The sequence below is a fragment of the Homarus americanus genome, unplaced genomic scaffold (genome assembly GCF_018991925.1).
Source record: "Homarus americanus isolate GMGI-L3 unplaced genomic scaffold, GMGI_Hamer_2.0 scaffold367, whole genome shotgun sequence".
In the NCBI taxonomy this organism is placed as follows: Eukaryota; Metazoa; Arthropoda; class Malacostraca; order Decapoda; family Nephropidae; genus Homarus; species Homarus americanus.
In genome coordinates this window covers 235,798-251,890 of record NW_024743709.1, presented here as the reverse complement: position 1 = coordinate 251,890, position 16,093 = coordinate 235,798, and the positions used below count along the sequence as shown (strand labels likewise).

At 41.3% G+C, this 16,093-nt stretch overlaps 1 protein-coding gene across 1 annotated transcript; it reads right to left on the bottom strand.

The window, feature by feature from the left end:
• Positions 1–131: 131 nt before the first annotated feature.
• On the bottom strand, positions 132–14,072 carry LOC121877426 (1-aminocyclopropane-1-carboxylate synthase-like protein 1). Its single transcript, XM_042383183.1, has 7 exons — positions 13,989–14,072; positions 5,176–5,957; positions 4,776–4,970; positions 4,393–4,568; positions 3,296–4,170; positions 2,553–2,729; positions 132–1,587 (listed from the first exon to the last, which is right to left on the bottom strand). The coding sequence occupies exons 2-5, from the start codon at positions 5,371–5,373 to the stop codon at positions 3,969–3,971; spliced, it is 771 nt and encodes a 256-aa protein (XP_042239117.1). The 5' UTR covers positions 5,374–5,957; positions 13,989–14,072; the 3' UTR covers positions 132–1,587; positions 2,553–2,729; positions 3,296–3,968.
• Positions 14,073–16,093: the final 2,021 nt, after the last annotated feature.

Here is a 16,093-nt window from a genome sequence, read left to right as displayed (position 1 = left end):
CTATTTCTTAAACATTGACCAAGAATACTTCATATGCTATAATTTGTTTCATACACATCAATTTTTAAACATAAACAATTAATTCTCCCTAAGTCGTTTATAGTTAAGGTTAATTTGCAATGGATATTACCAGAAGGAATTTGTGGATTTTCTTGATTTTTTTCCTATATTTATTGTTTTGATGATTTTAAGTATATTAAAAAAACGAAAACTTTCTTATTGTTGTTATTCTTATGCAGTTAATTAAAGTTATGCCCGGTTGGTCTCTTTAATACTACAGTAACGCCTTTAAACTCATTCAAAGTCATTAAGCTCCCCATTTAAACTCATTCATGAAACTGTTTATTTACTTCCATTTTCTGTTGCTATAAAAGAAAATGGAACTTTACATGGGAGAACCTCAATACTGTACTTTTTTTATTATGGTTGTAAGATATAACCATTTTTGTTTGCTATATTTTATTTTATCCTCTTTGCTACTCCTCGGTCTGTTATCCGGGGGTAGTTCACGTCTGTGTTAGGCACTGTGGGCATGTATTGGCCCTCTGTTACGCAAACATAGACGTCCGAAATATTTCTTTGCCAGAAGGTGAGGTAGAAAGCAAGACAAGATCTGACATATCATTTTATTCAAAACATGAACACATAAATCCATATAAAAGTATGCGCAAGAATAATATAGTTACTTTCGAGTATTGTATGATGAGCAATATCACTCAGTGTTATCACCAAATTATTAATCACTAAAACTATTATAGGGTTAACGAACATCATACACTGTGTATGATGTTCGTTAACCCTATGTGTATGATACACATATTGTGAACAAAAACTGCGATAAAAGAACATTTCTAATTTTCCAATGGGGTGCGGACGCCCATGTTTGGAGTCGATGCTGCTTTAGTTTGGGAGGGCGCGAACTCTTGACCGTGAGTGTACCGCACGGTAAATGTGATAATATTGGTTGAATTGTTATTTTCGTATCTTTTTACTCATTGTATTTACTCTGTGATAAACTTGAGGTAGCGATGTGGCTTGGTCTGTGTACTGTACACTGTATACTGGCCTTGTCTGTGTATTGTGTACTGTATACAGTACTTGCATACCAGTATGCAGATTATGGTCGGTAGGAAAAATATAATTTGGAATACTGTAATATTGGAGGATCAAGATAGTGTGAGGGTTTTGAACTTGCATCACTGTACATGAAATAGTGAAGATTATCATGAAAAGGATGTTGTCAAAGATTAAAGACATTCGAAACAGAATTATCTTAACCGATTAAGATTTTATAACACAGGAGAAACATTCTATGATAGCAAGTGCTAATCCAAGCTAAAACAAATGAGTAGAGCGAGGTTCTGTAGAATGGAATTTCAACATATTTTGGGGGATCTTAGTTTGTCAAAAGAAAGTAGACGTTACTGTGTATATATAGTACACTATCCTGACACCACTATGACTCACCTTCTTCAAGTTCTGGTGGTCTGACAGTGAAGACCAGCCTCATCCAGCCTGGCACAGTACAATACATAAGTGTCCCGGGTACTATGGACAGCCCTGCATCTAACAGCTCGTGTTACAATTCTGTAATATGGCGTTACTATGAGGCACAAGTACTGCAAATGTTTTACAAAGTCACTCACCCTGTTCTTTAACGTAGAATTTCCTGAACGACATAACATGACTGTATATGGTCCCAATACTACTGAAATACCAATAACTTTGCATAAACATTACCACCAACACCGAATAGCTGTTTGTGCATATAACATTAGCGATGTTGATTAGCCATTAGGATCAATTTGGCTCATTTCTTGAGATTTACTCAACATAGGACGGGCGACGGTTGATTCTGTAGCGACTTTAATTATCGTGTTGACAACCTATCTCTGAAACCTTCTTTTTTTTCACAGTTTTTGGAAATTATCGATCAAAATAATTCTGTCAATCAAGTGTCGTCCAGCCCATCTTTCTGAACACGCTCTAGTCCTAGTTTGATCTCCTATTAACTGTGATCGTGTATGAGATTTTGCAATTGGCCTGATCGATCGAGCACTCTCTGACCCTGGTTAGGTTAGGTTAGGAGCTATAGAAACACTGGCCAAACCATGATATCTTCCAGTCCAATTCAAACACGTTCTAAAATGATTTTGAGTCGTAGTGATGATTCCCCGCGCCTTGAGGAGCCTAGAGCAGCAAGGGAATGTCATTTTGCTGTCCTGAGCCTTTTCCTCTACAACACCCAGAGTGAACGATCGGTTGCCTGAATCCACGAAGCATTATATATAAAAACACAGATGTATAGAGAAGAAAAGACTTGAAATTTATGCGTTGACTCCCGTAACTGACACCTTGTATCCTTCTCACATTATTTCATTCTACTTGTGTTTATATCTTTCCTACGCTTGAATCCTTAACCTGTTGCTGCCCCCTTTATCTCACTCTCCCTGTGTTTTAACTTCTTTTTTAATACCAGCCACAGCTACAGCAATATTGTACCTAATTGTATCCTCTAGTGTGTTTGGTCAACATGTAATACACAGTCTTACTCATCTCCTCCTCTTCAGTGGGGTGACACAGGAAGGGCTGAACGCTGAACCACAAGAACAGACCAGCTTGAGATGTCTTGACCGTCACTCCCATCTCCTCCAAGCGTCTACGTGCAAACAGGTAACTCCCAGTAATCCGTTTCTTGTAGGTAGGGAGGTAAAATTCGTCACACCAAACTATATATAGAGATGGAATATATTTACTGAGAGCCATTACATAACATCAATCACATGGCGTTACAAGTGTTTGCTGAAATGATTAATATTTCTATGAGTTAATAACAATACCACGTGACAGGTACAGGAGAGAGTTACAACTTTTACACCACAGTCTGACAACATCATGTTAAAGGTCCCACTAACATCACATAACTCCCACCATAACTTTGTTTACTGTGAACTGAAAGAGTGGCTCTCTGATCCACCCATCAAGAGGCACACAGTACACTGGCTCTCTCATGTCAGTGTCAGTTTGGGAAGAGCTGTTGTCTTACCCTCAATAATGTCAGCAACTATCTTAGAATAGATTCTCATTCACCGCTGCATCAGGACTAGTTAACCTGTACAGTATATCCACCTCGAGTTTCCTCCTCTTCTTACACGGTTATTTTCTCTCAATAGACTTAATTATCACTATTACACACACAAAATACCCAAATTCCTCCATTATAAAGTTTGTTATAAGAGACAGCAAGGACCTACCAACTACCGTTAGAACACACCTACGTCGACAGTAAACTCACCTGTATCATTTAAGAGTGTGGCCGCAGCTTAATGGACGATGGCTGGAACATTCTTGAAGGCCATGACAGGGGCGAGAGATGAGAGCACTTCATCACTCCTACACGAAACCCAGAAACACCTAAGTCCTGTTATGATGAACTTTGTATTAGAATTCCATCAACTTCAAATGGCCCATCACCTGTGGCCCATCACTTGTAGCCAATCACCTGTGGCCAATCACCTGTGGCCCATCACCTGTGGCCCATCACCTGTGGCCCATCACTTGTAGTCAATCACCTGTGGCCCATCACCTGTGGCCCATCACCTGTGGCCCATCACTTGTAGTCAATCACCTGTGGCCCATCACCTGTGGCCCATCACCTGTGGCTCATCACTTGTAACCAATCACCTGTGGCCAATCACCTGTGGCCATTCTTATACGTTCTGAAATAATAGTGAAATACAAGCAACCCTAAACCTTGTACAGTCAGGCTGTGAGAACCTTGGCTCTCATCATTTCCACTGAGAAAACTAAAGTATTTAACCATCAAAGTTTAAGATAGGTAACAACACTATTGACTATTTCTCTTCTTTTAAATAACTCGGTGTCTCTATCCCCCACCTGCCGTACAACAGCTAACCCGCCAATGTATGGACACACTGAAACCCCTTTAAAATATCTATCCTAACACTCTAAAAATTTATATGACTTCTCTTTGTTTCTCTAGATGTCATTATAAACATGATTACTACATTACCAACCTTACTCAATGCCCACAACACATGTGTGCGCCGTGGGTCAGGTAGGTCTAGCGTGAGCACACTTTGGAACACTGCATTTTCACCATATACAGACAATGCATAAATTTCATCACATATAAAGTGCAGCTCGTGTCTGGAAATGAGTGAGAAGGTTAAAGAATTTATATTACCGTATATAAGTGAAGAAATATTCTGTACGGAAAGAAAATCCTACTCTCGACCCGTGATGAGTTATTGATACATTGGTACAGTTGGTCTCTCTAGTGTAGGTACAGGAGGAAACCGGACTCATAGGAAACCCGTGATGTTTGGTGACACTGAATAACAGCCTTCTCACGGAGACATAGTGACGCACCTGGCACAGACATCCAGTAGTTGGGTGAGAAGAGATGGAGGATAGATGTCGCCAAGTGGGTTCTGAGGGTTGAGGAGGATGAAGGCCTTGACCCGGCGGCCTCCCTCTTGTAGCTCCAAGATGCGATCTTCCAGAGCCTCAGCGCTTAAGCTAAACTTCATCCCCTCAGAATTCTCCTGTGCAGAAGGTTCAATAAGAGAATAAAGAACAATAATATACTAAAGTTTGTGTCTGTTGCATGAGTTAAAAAGACTAAATACGATGACTAATGAAATCTTTGACTCAGCAATTGTTTCTGTAAGAGTTAATTCACTTCAGAAGCATTGTGGTTATTTCAGCATCCAACAGTTTCTACTTAAAGATGTTCCCGTGACAATACTCACCTCCTGTGACAAGACCAGAGGCTCGATACAAACATCTGCAACGTCACGAAATTCTGTGACGATGTGAGAATATACTGGCGTTGGTGTTATGTTGACATCACCCGGGTCACAGAGAACGTGACCCAAGGCATCCAAACACGACGTTACTCCATTTGCTATTATTATCTGCGGGGAGAACACAGTTACCTCTCTATGTTAACTAAACTATGTGTGCTTAATATCACTCCCCTGTCTCTTATCATGGGTGAAGTTACTGGGGTCTGATAACACAAAGAAACAAATTTGTTTTGGGTTGCTACATAACATTTCAACCTCTCTATATTTCTTTACAGACTCTCCCTCTGATCTGCCTGAAAGATCATGTAATTTCATTACGACCACATATTTTTTATCTCTGTTTCCACTTTACATTGTTGGGCAAGATGGGCTTCACAGGATGAAAGTGTCTGTTGAGAAAGTCTGTCAGTGAGATCTTTGCCTCGCCAGTTCCAGAAAAAGTGAAGTAGTGGTGGTGGAGAGACAAGACGTTGAAGGCATCTCCCTGCATCAGTCTACTGGTAATCTCATCCTCCATTAAGCAACTAATTGATGTGCTCATGTTCACTATGCCCTGGTGAGAGACGACAGCAGCTGAAACACTCTAAAGTATATTGTTTAATAGGATGAGTAGACTGACCCCACATGAGTAAGGTACCACAACAACAACGCAGAGTGATGACATAACTGTAATAAAATCAGAGAGGAACCTTGCGCGAGACATGTTACTTAAAGCCACTCAACTCAGTTCCTTATCTAGATATCTTCCTAGGAGCGAGAGGTGTTAATTACCATTTTATGGAGTACAGCCCAAGTAAAGAGGTACTGGAAACCCAAGGACGTCAACGTAGAAGGTTGGAAACAGTAGTGCACATTACACAGGCACCTCATCCACTGAAGGAGAAATATACAGCTAGATGACAAAATAAAATGATCAACTTACCTGAGGATTTGAATCAGCACCATATAGATTGTCTTCAATGCTTAAAAAACTTTCATAAAGAAAATCCCTGAAAGATGCCGTCTTCGCTCCTCGGGAAGAAAGGAGAAGTTTGCCCGCTTTCTGTTTTCCTTCTGACGTCAATAAACTCATTGTTACAAGGCCCAGAACTGCTGCCTGTGATGATGCTTGGGGTCGAAAGTCCACTGAAATATGTTTGAAATAAGTACATATATCAGTGGTTAAGATGAATATACTGCCTTTTAAAATACTAAATGTGAAAAAAAATCTATAAACAATTCATAAAGAAAAACTTCATGTAAAAACTACTTCAGCTCTGAAAAAAAAATTAATTGGATTTTTATTTAGCTGTAATTTACCTACATTTTCTTAAGGTATGTGAACTAAGCTGTACAGATTAGCAGTGTCGGCAGCTCCTTGAAGCTCTCGAGGGCGTTGTGAGAATAAGGGAACTAGGTCCAATAAATTAGTAGAACCAATACGAAGAGAAGACCCGATATGATTTACACATCACCCCGGCTTAGTTCACCTGATGATTTAACACTTGAGTGCGAACGGAGGGGGAGAGGTTAGGTTAGGTTAGGTTAGGTTAGGTTACGAAGTTGTTACTCGCAATGAACATGGACAGAGAGAGAGAGAGAGAGAGAGTAGGCGCCTGGTTGGGGGCGTCCTTGTGTGGAATGCTGGGGAAAAGAGAGGGGGAATGGGGAGATCAGTAGGGTAGGGGAGTATGGGGGTAGGAGAGGGCATAGTACAGGTGGGTATCCGGTTGAAGTCGCCACAGGAATGCGGGGAAGAAGAGGAGGAGGAGGAGGAAGAGAAGAAGGAAGATGCAGAAGAAGGAGGAGGAGGAGGACATAGATGCGTGGATGGAGTAGAAATGAAGATCGAGGACACTGAGAAGAAGGAGGAGGAGGAGGAAGAGGAGGAGAGGGAAGAGGTAGAGAAAGGAGAAGGACAAGGAGGGAATTAGAGAAAACAGCAGAGAATCGTAATGGCCGCTAGTGCTGGCTTTTTTGTCAACACTCCGGCTTTCACTTTTAGTTTCTCCTCTCCGACCATCCGTGTTGCTATCTGTTGTTGTGTATGTCTGTGACTGTCTGTTGTTGTGTATGTCTGTGACTGTCTGTTGTTGTGTATGTCTGTTGCTGTCTGTTGTTGTGTATGTCTGTGACTGTCTGTTGTTGTGTATGTCTGTGACTGTCTGTTGTTGTGTATGTCTGTTGCTGTCTGTTGTTGTGTATGTCTGTTGCTGTCTGTTGTTGTGTATGTCTGTTGCTGTCTGTTGTTGTGTATGTCTGTTGCTGTCTGTTGTTGTGTATGTCTGTGACTGTCTGTTGTTGTGTATGTCTGTTGCTGTCTGTTGTTGTGTATGTCTGTGACTGTCTGTTGTTGTGTATGTCTGTTGCTGTCTGTTGCTATGACTGTTACTACCTGTCTGTTTACATCTGGCAAGTTAGTGACGCTGTACCCATACCGCAACACTCAGCATGTAAACTTTGTGATAAACCTTTAAAGCATAACTCTTGAACACTATATTATTGAATGTGACACTGTCAGGCCACCTGGCTTATTGTATCAACAACTATATAATTACTACATTAATTCAGGGATGCTTGGGGTCACTCTCACTGTTTATCACAAATTTGCTGCTAGCCCACACTGATTAGTCCTTATATAGAATATGACTTCTACTGTGTATGAACCTCTGTCCTGCGTGGCGGTGAACAGTGATACTACCCTCAGTGTCAAGACCTGACTGAATTACTCACAATAGGCAAACTGTACTCCAAGCTTTGTCAATAAAGTTGTTAAACCTCAAATCTCTCTCTCTCTCTCTCTCTCTCTCTCTCTCTCTCTCTCTCTCTCTCTCTCTCTCTCTCTCTCTGTCTCTCTCTCTCTCTCTCTCTTAACTAGGAGTCATAGAGGAAGGGGTTGAGAAGGGATCGAACCCGCTTTCGCCTCCACTTTCATTGAGTTCCGGAACCACGAGGCAGAGATTTTTATCCCAAGGTGGGTGGGTGGGTAGGTGGGTAAGCTGAGTGAGTTGGTGGGCGATGGGTGAGGTGGGTAGATGTATGGGTGAGTAAGGTGGGTGGGTGGTTACCAGACTATTTGAGTGGGTGGGTGGGAGGATGGGTGCGTGGTTGGGTAGCTGGTTGAGTGAGTGGGTGGGTGAACAAATGGGTGAGTAGGTGATGAAAGGGTAGGTGGGAGGATGGGTGGGTGTGGTGGGCGTCAGGAGGCGGATACAGCCAGGGGCGCCCTCAGGAGGAGAGAGAGAGAGTAGGGGGCGATGAGGAATTCAGGTCTCGTACCCTGATAGTGTCCAGGTCCGTCCCCCAACACATGACCTGGCCCTGTACCTAGGTGTAGGTGCCTGTGTAGGGCAGGTGTAGGTGCCTGTGTAGGGCAGGTGTAGGTGCCTGTGTAGGGCAGGTGTAGGTGCCTGTGTAGGGCAGGTGTAGGTGCCTGTGTAGGGCAGGTGTAGGTGTCTGTGTAGGGCAGGTGTAGGTGTCTGTGTAGGGCAGGTGTATGTCAATGTAGGGCAGGTGTAGGTTTCAATGTAGGACAGGTGTATGTCAATGTAGGGCAGGTGTAGGTTAATGTGTAGGCAGGTGTATGTCAATGTAGGGCAGGTGTATGTCAATGTAGGGCAGGTGTGTATGTCAATGTAGGGCAGGTGTATGTCAATGTAGGGCAGGTGTAGGTTTCAATGTAGGACAGGTGTATGTCAATGTAGGGCAGGTGTAAGTGTCTACGTAGAGCAGGTGTAGAGCAGGTGTAGGGGCCTTTTATAATCATCAGCGTGTAGCCACAAAGACATACCACTGTATTAAAGAAAGTCTCACTGGGATGACTCACTCCCTCACCTCTGGCCTGGACGTCATTCCTCACATTCCAACACTCTCGTCCCCCCTCCCTCCTACCTCTCCTCCTCTCTATCTATCCTTCTCTCCCCCTTTTACTCCCCCATTTCATCTCCCCCTCTTTCTGTTGTCTCCCTCTTTCTCTCATGTCACCTTATCGTAACAGTCTCTCTCTCTCTCTCTCTCTCTCTCTCTCTTTTTTTCACACTCTGCTGACAGGATATGTATGGGGTGCACAATAAACTGGTTGCTGTGTGAGGTAAAATTAAAATATCCTAACCTAACCTAAGTAGATACGTTCACAAAACACCACTTATGATACAAACAGAAATTCCTATATAATGTTTGAATTTAATGACAAACTCCTTCCCACGTCTCTCCTTCCTTCCTTTCCCATTTCCTTTTCTCTCCTTTCCTTTCTTTCCCCTTCCCTCCTTTCTTTTCCTTTTCTCTGTCCTCCTCCCTCTCTTCTTCCCTCCTTCCCCTCCTCTTCACATCACTCAAGTTATTTATAATCTTTAATTTCCCCGGGTCGGCAGGTGTCTGTGAGAGAGAGAGAGAGAGAGAGAGAGAGAGAGAGAGAGAGAGAGAGAGAGGGGTGAGAGAAGTATTTTTCATTCTTACTACACTGACCCCTTCTCTCTCTCTCTCTCTCTCTCTCTCTCTCTCTCTCTCTCTCTCTCTCTCTCTCTCTCTCTCTCTCTCTCTCTCTCTCTCTCACACACCTTGACGATTAATATATGTTTTTATGTGTTTTAAACATTATATTTCATTATACTTATACAGTTTAACTTTTTTTATCTGGAATAATTTTTAGGTAGTGTCGGCCATATTTGTTTAGGTAGTGTCGGCCATATTTGTTTAGGTAGTGTCGGCCATATTTGTTTAGGTAGTGTCGGCCATATTTGTTTAGGTAGTGTCGGCCATATTTGTTTAGGTAGTGTCGGCCATATTTGTTTAGGTAGTGTCGGCCATATTTGTTTAGGTAGTGTCGGCCATATTTGTTTAGGTAGTGTCGGCCATATTTGTTTAGGTAGTGTCGGCCATATTTGTTTAGGTAGTGTCGGCCATATTTGTTTAGGTAGTGACGGCCATATTTGTTTACTTAGGGTCGGCCCGACTTTTGTTTTAGCCTTATTGTTAAAGATACTTCAATACTTACTGATATGACTGATAAGACATTTATATTAGATTACGTAAGACATAAATCTCCACGACGCAACTTGTTCTCGTGTGATTTACTGTAAAAAATAAGAGGGTCTTTTTTTGGAGGAGGGGGGGGGGGGGAGGAGGGCGAGGGGGGGGGGGGGGCAGATCTCTCCTGACCCCCCCTCCCGCCCGAAGCCCTAAGAGGTAGAGGATTCAGTACAGAATTAAAGTTCTATTTATAGGATTTAATCGCATCTATACCTGTACTACTCTTTATTAATATGAAGAAATAGGATTGAAGTCGAGTCTCCTTCCTACAGCAACACCAATCTATCACTCACCCCCCCTCATCACCCCTCCCCCCTCCTATCTCAGTCTCTCCACTTCACTTTCAGAAAACACTTAAGTACCCACACAGGTACTTAAGTTCATTCTCCCAAACAGCCAATTACCCCATTTAATAGAACGATCATATGTAGGGTAAAAAATATCACTTCGGTCATCCACCTATTTGTGAAGTAGCTCAGAATCGTTCAAAACACCTCAAAAAAAAGACATTGGAGAAGCATAATTTCAACCTAACCTAACCTGGCCTCTCTCGGACGGTGGTAAATAAAAATCCTAAAATATTCAGTGGATGACCATAACGATAATAATACCATTTTCTATTACATAATACTAAAAGGAATAGTGTCCCCCCCCCTTAATTAAAGACAAAATCACTAAATTGTTACGTGAATTTTATCCCCAGCAAATTCTTCTCTGAGAAAATTTCATACCTGGTAAAACTATACAAGGATTCGTCGGTGTTGAGTTGATGCCTGAGTGTGTGTGTGTGTGTGAGTGTGTGTGTGTGTGTGTGTGTGTGTGTGTGTGTGTGTGTGTTTCAGAGGTGGATGATAAGAGGGAGAGGGGAAAGACCAAGAAGGAGATGTAAGGATATGGTGAAGGACGTCCTATAGAAGCCAGGGAAGTAGCAGTCATTCTATGGGAAAGACGAGGTGATGGTAGCGTGTATGTGTGAAATTAGAGGTACACTAGCCTCTATTCTACACGTGAACCACCACCTCGAACACTACACCTGAGTCTATATAATTCATTCATAAATAACTCCAATTATCTGAGTTATGAGCCAGCTTCTAAAATTAGATCTGACATTCCCTCGTAAGGACTATCAATAATTCTCAGATAACCTATAAATAAAACAGTACATAATATAAGTTTTTATCTAAATATAACAAGCGTCACACGGGTCTGTAAATAGCTACAAGAGAGCTATAAGATCCATTCACGCCTCAGCTAAAAATAGGACGAACGTTTATGGTGAAAAATTCCATATTTTACCTGACTTGTGGTGCTGGAGAGGTAACCTATTCTGGGAGATGTGATGTAATATGTCCCGCTTCCTCCTTTCAGCGGGTAGGAACCCCTTAATATATCTTGTAATTAAATTCCTACTACTCATTCCAGGGTCGTGAGGAATTGAAATTTCCAAGGTTTTAAGTTTCAATAGTTAATAGGTTCTTCACATAAGGGTTCTCAAGCCGTGCCTTAGTCTATAATACGGGTGACTGGTGAATCTGATATAGCAAGTATTACTGAGCGTATTATTCAGCACAGTTTATTATTTTTTGTCTACTTTTTTTAGTTTGAGTTCACTTCCAATATAAACATCTATTTCATATTACAGTTACGAGTTGATATCAAAATTCAATACAAAGGGAAAAAAGTGAATATACACGATATCTACGAACCTCTGGTGAATTTCATAGTAGGTGGCATGCATGGGTCTGTTCCTGTGGTGGTTTATACGTTGTGTCGGGGGGGTTTGGTACGGTCCAAAGGTAAGGAGTTTGAGGACCATGGCAGGGTCTTATGGATAATGAATATTAATATTGAAACAGTTTATTTAGCCAGAAGAACACAGATACAGAGTCGATAATAATACAAATTGTAACATGTCTGAGCGAGTTGAGAACCTGAGCTTTCTTGTAGGCATCTGATATATACTATACATTTATCTCAAGGAAGTATTATGTAACATTTGTATCATCTGGAATAGTACACATAGCATGGTGGTAATAAGAACATATTCCCCGTGTGTGTGTTGCCAGAGTAAAACGTTCAGCTTGGCTCGCGACAAAGAACACCTCAGTCTGTGTTTAGTGCCACCTACGCTAATTTCAGATGTTGATTACAAACAAAGAAACCCTCAGGCATAAGTCAAGAGTATATTGTTGACGCTAATATTAGCCCTCGCCAACACTCACCGCCACAACTCACTGATCGCACGAGTAGTCCAACATTTCTTTCATTATTAATTTATATCTGTTGGTATAAAAAGTATTTTAGAATCACTTTTAATACTTGAATAATTTTCTAAACACTGATTCTCCAAGATTCGTAAGCCACTTACTCCTAACTTGAGGCTCTACTGTGACTAGATACAATGAAGGGAAAATAACACAGGAATGAATCCTTGATTATCCTAAGATGAGATCCCCAAATATTCGCAGTTATGTTTGTCCAGAACAGAGAAGTCACCTTGTAACAAGTTAGTTTCACAGAAATTTCGACATTTTGACTGATATCTGTATAGTTTGGTGGGGTGGCCTTAAGATTAATATTGTAAATACGTAACCCACATTTTAACCCAAACAGAACTCCTGAAACAAACACACACACACACACACACCCTCCTGGGGGCCAGTGTCGCAGCATCTGACCTTTGTCGCACATCCACCCAGTAGGATGTTCATGAGACAACATTCCTCCATTTACTGTTCACTAGTCTTGTGAAGAACAGACCAGTATCAGGTAACTCTTGTAAGATCCTACATATATCGAGGGTGTAGCTACCCCTGTGTGTGTCGCTACTTCCAAGTCTATTCCCCATACCAACAACAAATAAACTTCCTTCCTTTCCCACGTGAAGGACAGACTAAAGAAAGCCAAGGTCGCTGCAGCCAAATTAAAACGTTTTAAATTGATGCCTGAGAAGATACAAGTTCACCTGTACAAGGCGCTGGTGAAGCCTGTGTTGGAGTACCCATCTATACCACTCGTCACACTCGGGAAGACCAGACTACAACAACTACAGAGCTTCCAAAACAAGTGTTTGAGATCAGCCAGTGGCCAAGCGCCACCCTACCAGGAGACAGTGGAAACCATCCACCTGAGAAATAAAACAGAGGCCTTCAACGTCAGGTTCCATCGCCTAGGGAAGAAGGTTTGGGACAAGCTCCTGGACGACCCTCACAGCCCAGACCACCTACTCGGGGAAGACATCAACGGAGGGCGACCCCACGCCTGGTGGGTCTGCCCGCACCACAACAACCCAACCCGCAACTCATCTATGTCCGCCACAGTGATCCACCTTAGATTAAAACTTAGATGATATAAATTCAAATTTAACAAGTTACAATCTAGTGAGTCCATAACGTAATACAGTATATTATATTAATAAACATGTAATTGTAAAATCAAACTAGTCATTGTCTACCAAAGTAACCATTGTGCAACCTCATCCTAAATCCTAGGTTAGCTTAGTTAGCCAACAAACTCTGTAATATGTAAAACAAAGGGTGTCGTCCCCCTCTGTTTAACTCATTAAACTTCTTTTCCAACCTTTCCCCCCACGACTATATGTTGTGACTTCTCCATCCCTTATGTCTGGCTGTGCCTTGAGCCCCAGCAGGCCTTCCATCCTTTCCCCACCTTAACCTAAAAAAAAACAAAAAAAAAAACAGTACATTTGGGAAATATGCGTGACGCGTCCCGCCAGTCTCTAATAATTTCCCGACCATTGGCATCAGTGTACAGACAAAACAACAGGCAGGTAGATGTCCACCAGGTCACAGGAACACACTTGTCAACTGTCAGCTTTAAGAATCACTTAATCTTCACCAAAAATGTTCACAGGGTAGTTCTTACAACTGGACTTCTCACTTTGAATATATACAGAGGTTAATTCTTAATATACGAAAAACATATATTCGGGTTAAATGCGATCTGTTTTACAGTAAATGAAACTCTGGAACTTTAACATTATTCATCCAAGAACAAAAGGTGAGAACTATTATCACAGGTCTTACTCTTATTTAACAACTATCTAAGCACGGTAAACAAGGGGCACCGCCATTCTCACATCATAACTATTGGACCTCGGACTACTTTTACCACATTAACAATTCTCACATGTTAGCCAACCACAGTTGTTTATTATGGAGACAAGATCCCGCGTGACTAGCCTTCTCCACGGTTGTCGCTCTTCTGCTGGTGAGGAGGAAGAGATGAGAGTGAGGGCCAGTATACATTTACCTGAGCTTCAAGGCCGCCCCAACCACGTGATGAATTCAAAGTCCATGCTGTATCAGCAGTATTAGGAGAAAGTCTCATCAGCTTAATGTCCATTGGGAACAATTTTAACAAAAAGGTCAATAGTTGATTTTGTATGCATCTCAACTACTAACTTAGGTTGGCTTGTGTTTTGGTCCAGGCTCAGCCATGTCAATATTGTTATTATTATCGACTTTGTATCAGTATTTTTCTGGCTAAGTAAACTGATTCAATATCAATATCATTATCAATATCAAACCTAGTCCGCTACAACTGTTATACACTAACTTATAAACTGTTACGCAAATAATGGGACCTTGACTGTTGCTAGTTTGGCGGATAATTTTGGTCTCATTTTGCTTATTTGATGCTCAATACAATAAAGACAGTCTTTTTTTGTGAAAATGCTCAAAAACAAATGTTTTTTTCAACTTCCTGCCGTTTTCCATTGAAAAGCAACAAACATTTCTGGTCTATTTAGGAAATATTGTAATGTGTCGTTGCAAATGATTACTACGGCATTAAATCATTACTTGCCATTGAAATATGACGCGAGGTTTGTGAACCAAACTAACTTAACATATCGTAACTGAAAAATAAACTAATATGAGTAGAGTCGGTTAGGGTCGGTTTAATCAGTCTGCCTTATGCCATCTTTTATAACTGATTTAATGCAGTAGTCTCCCAGAACGCCATTATGTAAACATCGACCAGCAGTGAGTTCAACTCGCATTTCTTACTCAAATCTCAGTAAGTTCAAATTAAATCTCTTGTGTTTTATAAAAGTATATTATGACTTGCTATTATATGGTTGTGTTTCCGTCATTTTGTTCTCATGTTCTTGCTCAATAATAAGTTAACTTGTTTTAATTCGAGTTACAGCCGCATTATCTGTACATTTAATTAACTTATTTGATCATGAACCACTCACCCATTCTGGCACAGTTAACTATCCGGTATGTGGTTAGGTTAGGCTAGATTAGTTTAAGTTGAATTAGCTTAGGTTGTCATTAGATTTGGTTAGCGTAAGGGTGGTTTATTTGAAGGTAAAATAAGCTAGGGGCTAATCTTCAGGTGATCCCCTATGAACGCGCTGTAACGGCAGGGAGTTCCGTTAGACCACATTGTTTTGAGCTGAAAACTAATCAGTGGAACTCCTTCTTGATTATAATATTTTTATTGATACTAATATTTATAGTACATATTATAGATCATAAAATGAGCCTGACATTTTCTAGAACGGACCATAAAACCTTGAATCATGTTGAAGGTCAAAAAATAACATCTCCACTTGAATATCTTAAGTGGCGCTGTGTCGGTCGGGGCGTTAACTGTAATATTTTCACCAACAGTTGATAAATCATTAGAGATAGAACCGTAGTCGAGATAATATTCTGTTTTATAGAAGATTAGATAAGTATTAGTGGAGCCTATTTCTCCCTTAGGTACGACTGGCAGATGACGTGGACAACTTTTCCTGCACCCAGTAACTGTATGCATTACACACTACTTTATTAACTCATCTTAATCACCACATTCCTCACTTACAGCTATATATGTATACTAATGACCATCTCTATCCGGTAGAGTCTGGTTTTGCTGAGATAAGCCCGAGTACACCCAGAACACTGCCCCGGCCTCCCTCCGTCCGCCTCCCCGCTATGTGGACACTAACTCTTTCCTGCTGCTGGATTTAGGGAGTTAACGGTAAGACATGCTTTAATAGTTTGGGGTGGGGGGCAGACCCGAAACGTATCATTTACTATCTTAAAAGAGTGCTGGGACCTGCAGTTTGACTTCTGAAGTGAGTGAGTGAGTGTGGTGAATGCTGACATAAAGAATGTTGTCAGGCAGGTACTACCGCCTGGGAAGATATTGAAGCATAATGTGTTGTCTAATGGTAGACCCTGCTGCCATATGGCATCACGAAAATTGTGACCAAGTCCCAGGTTGCTCATCTGACT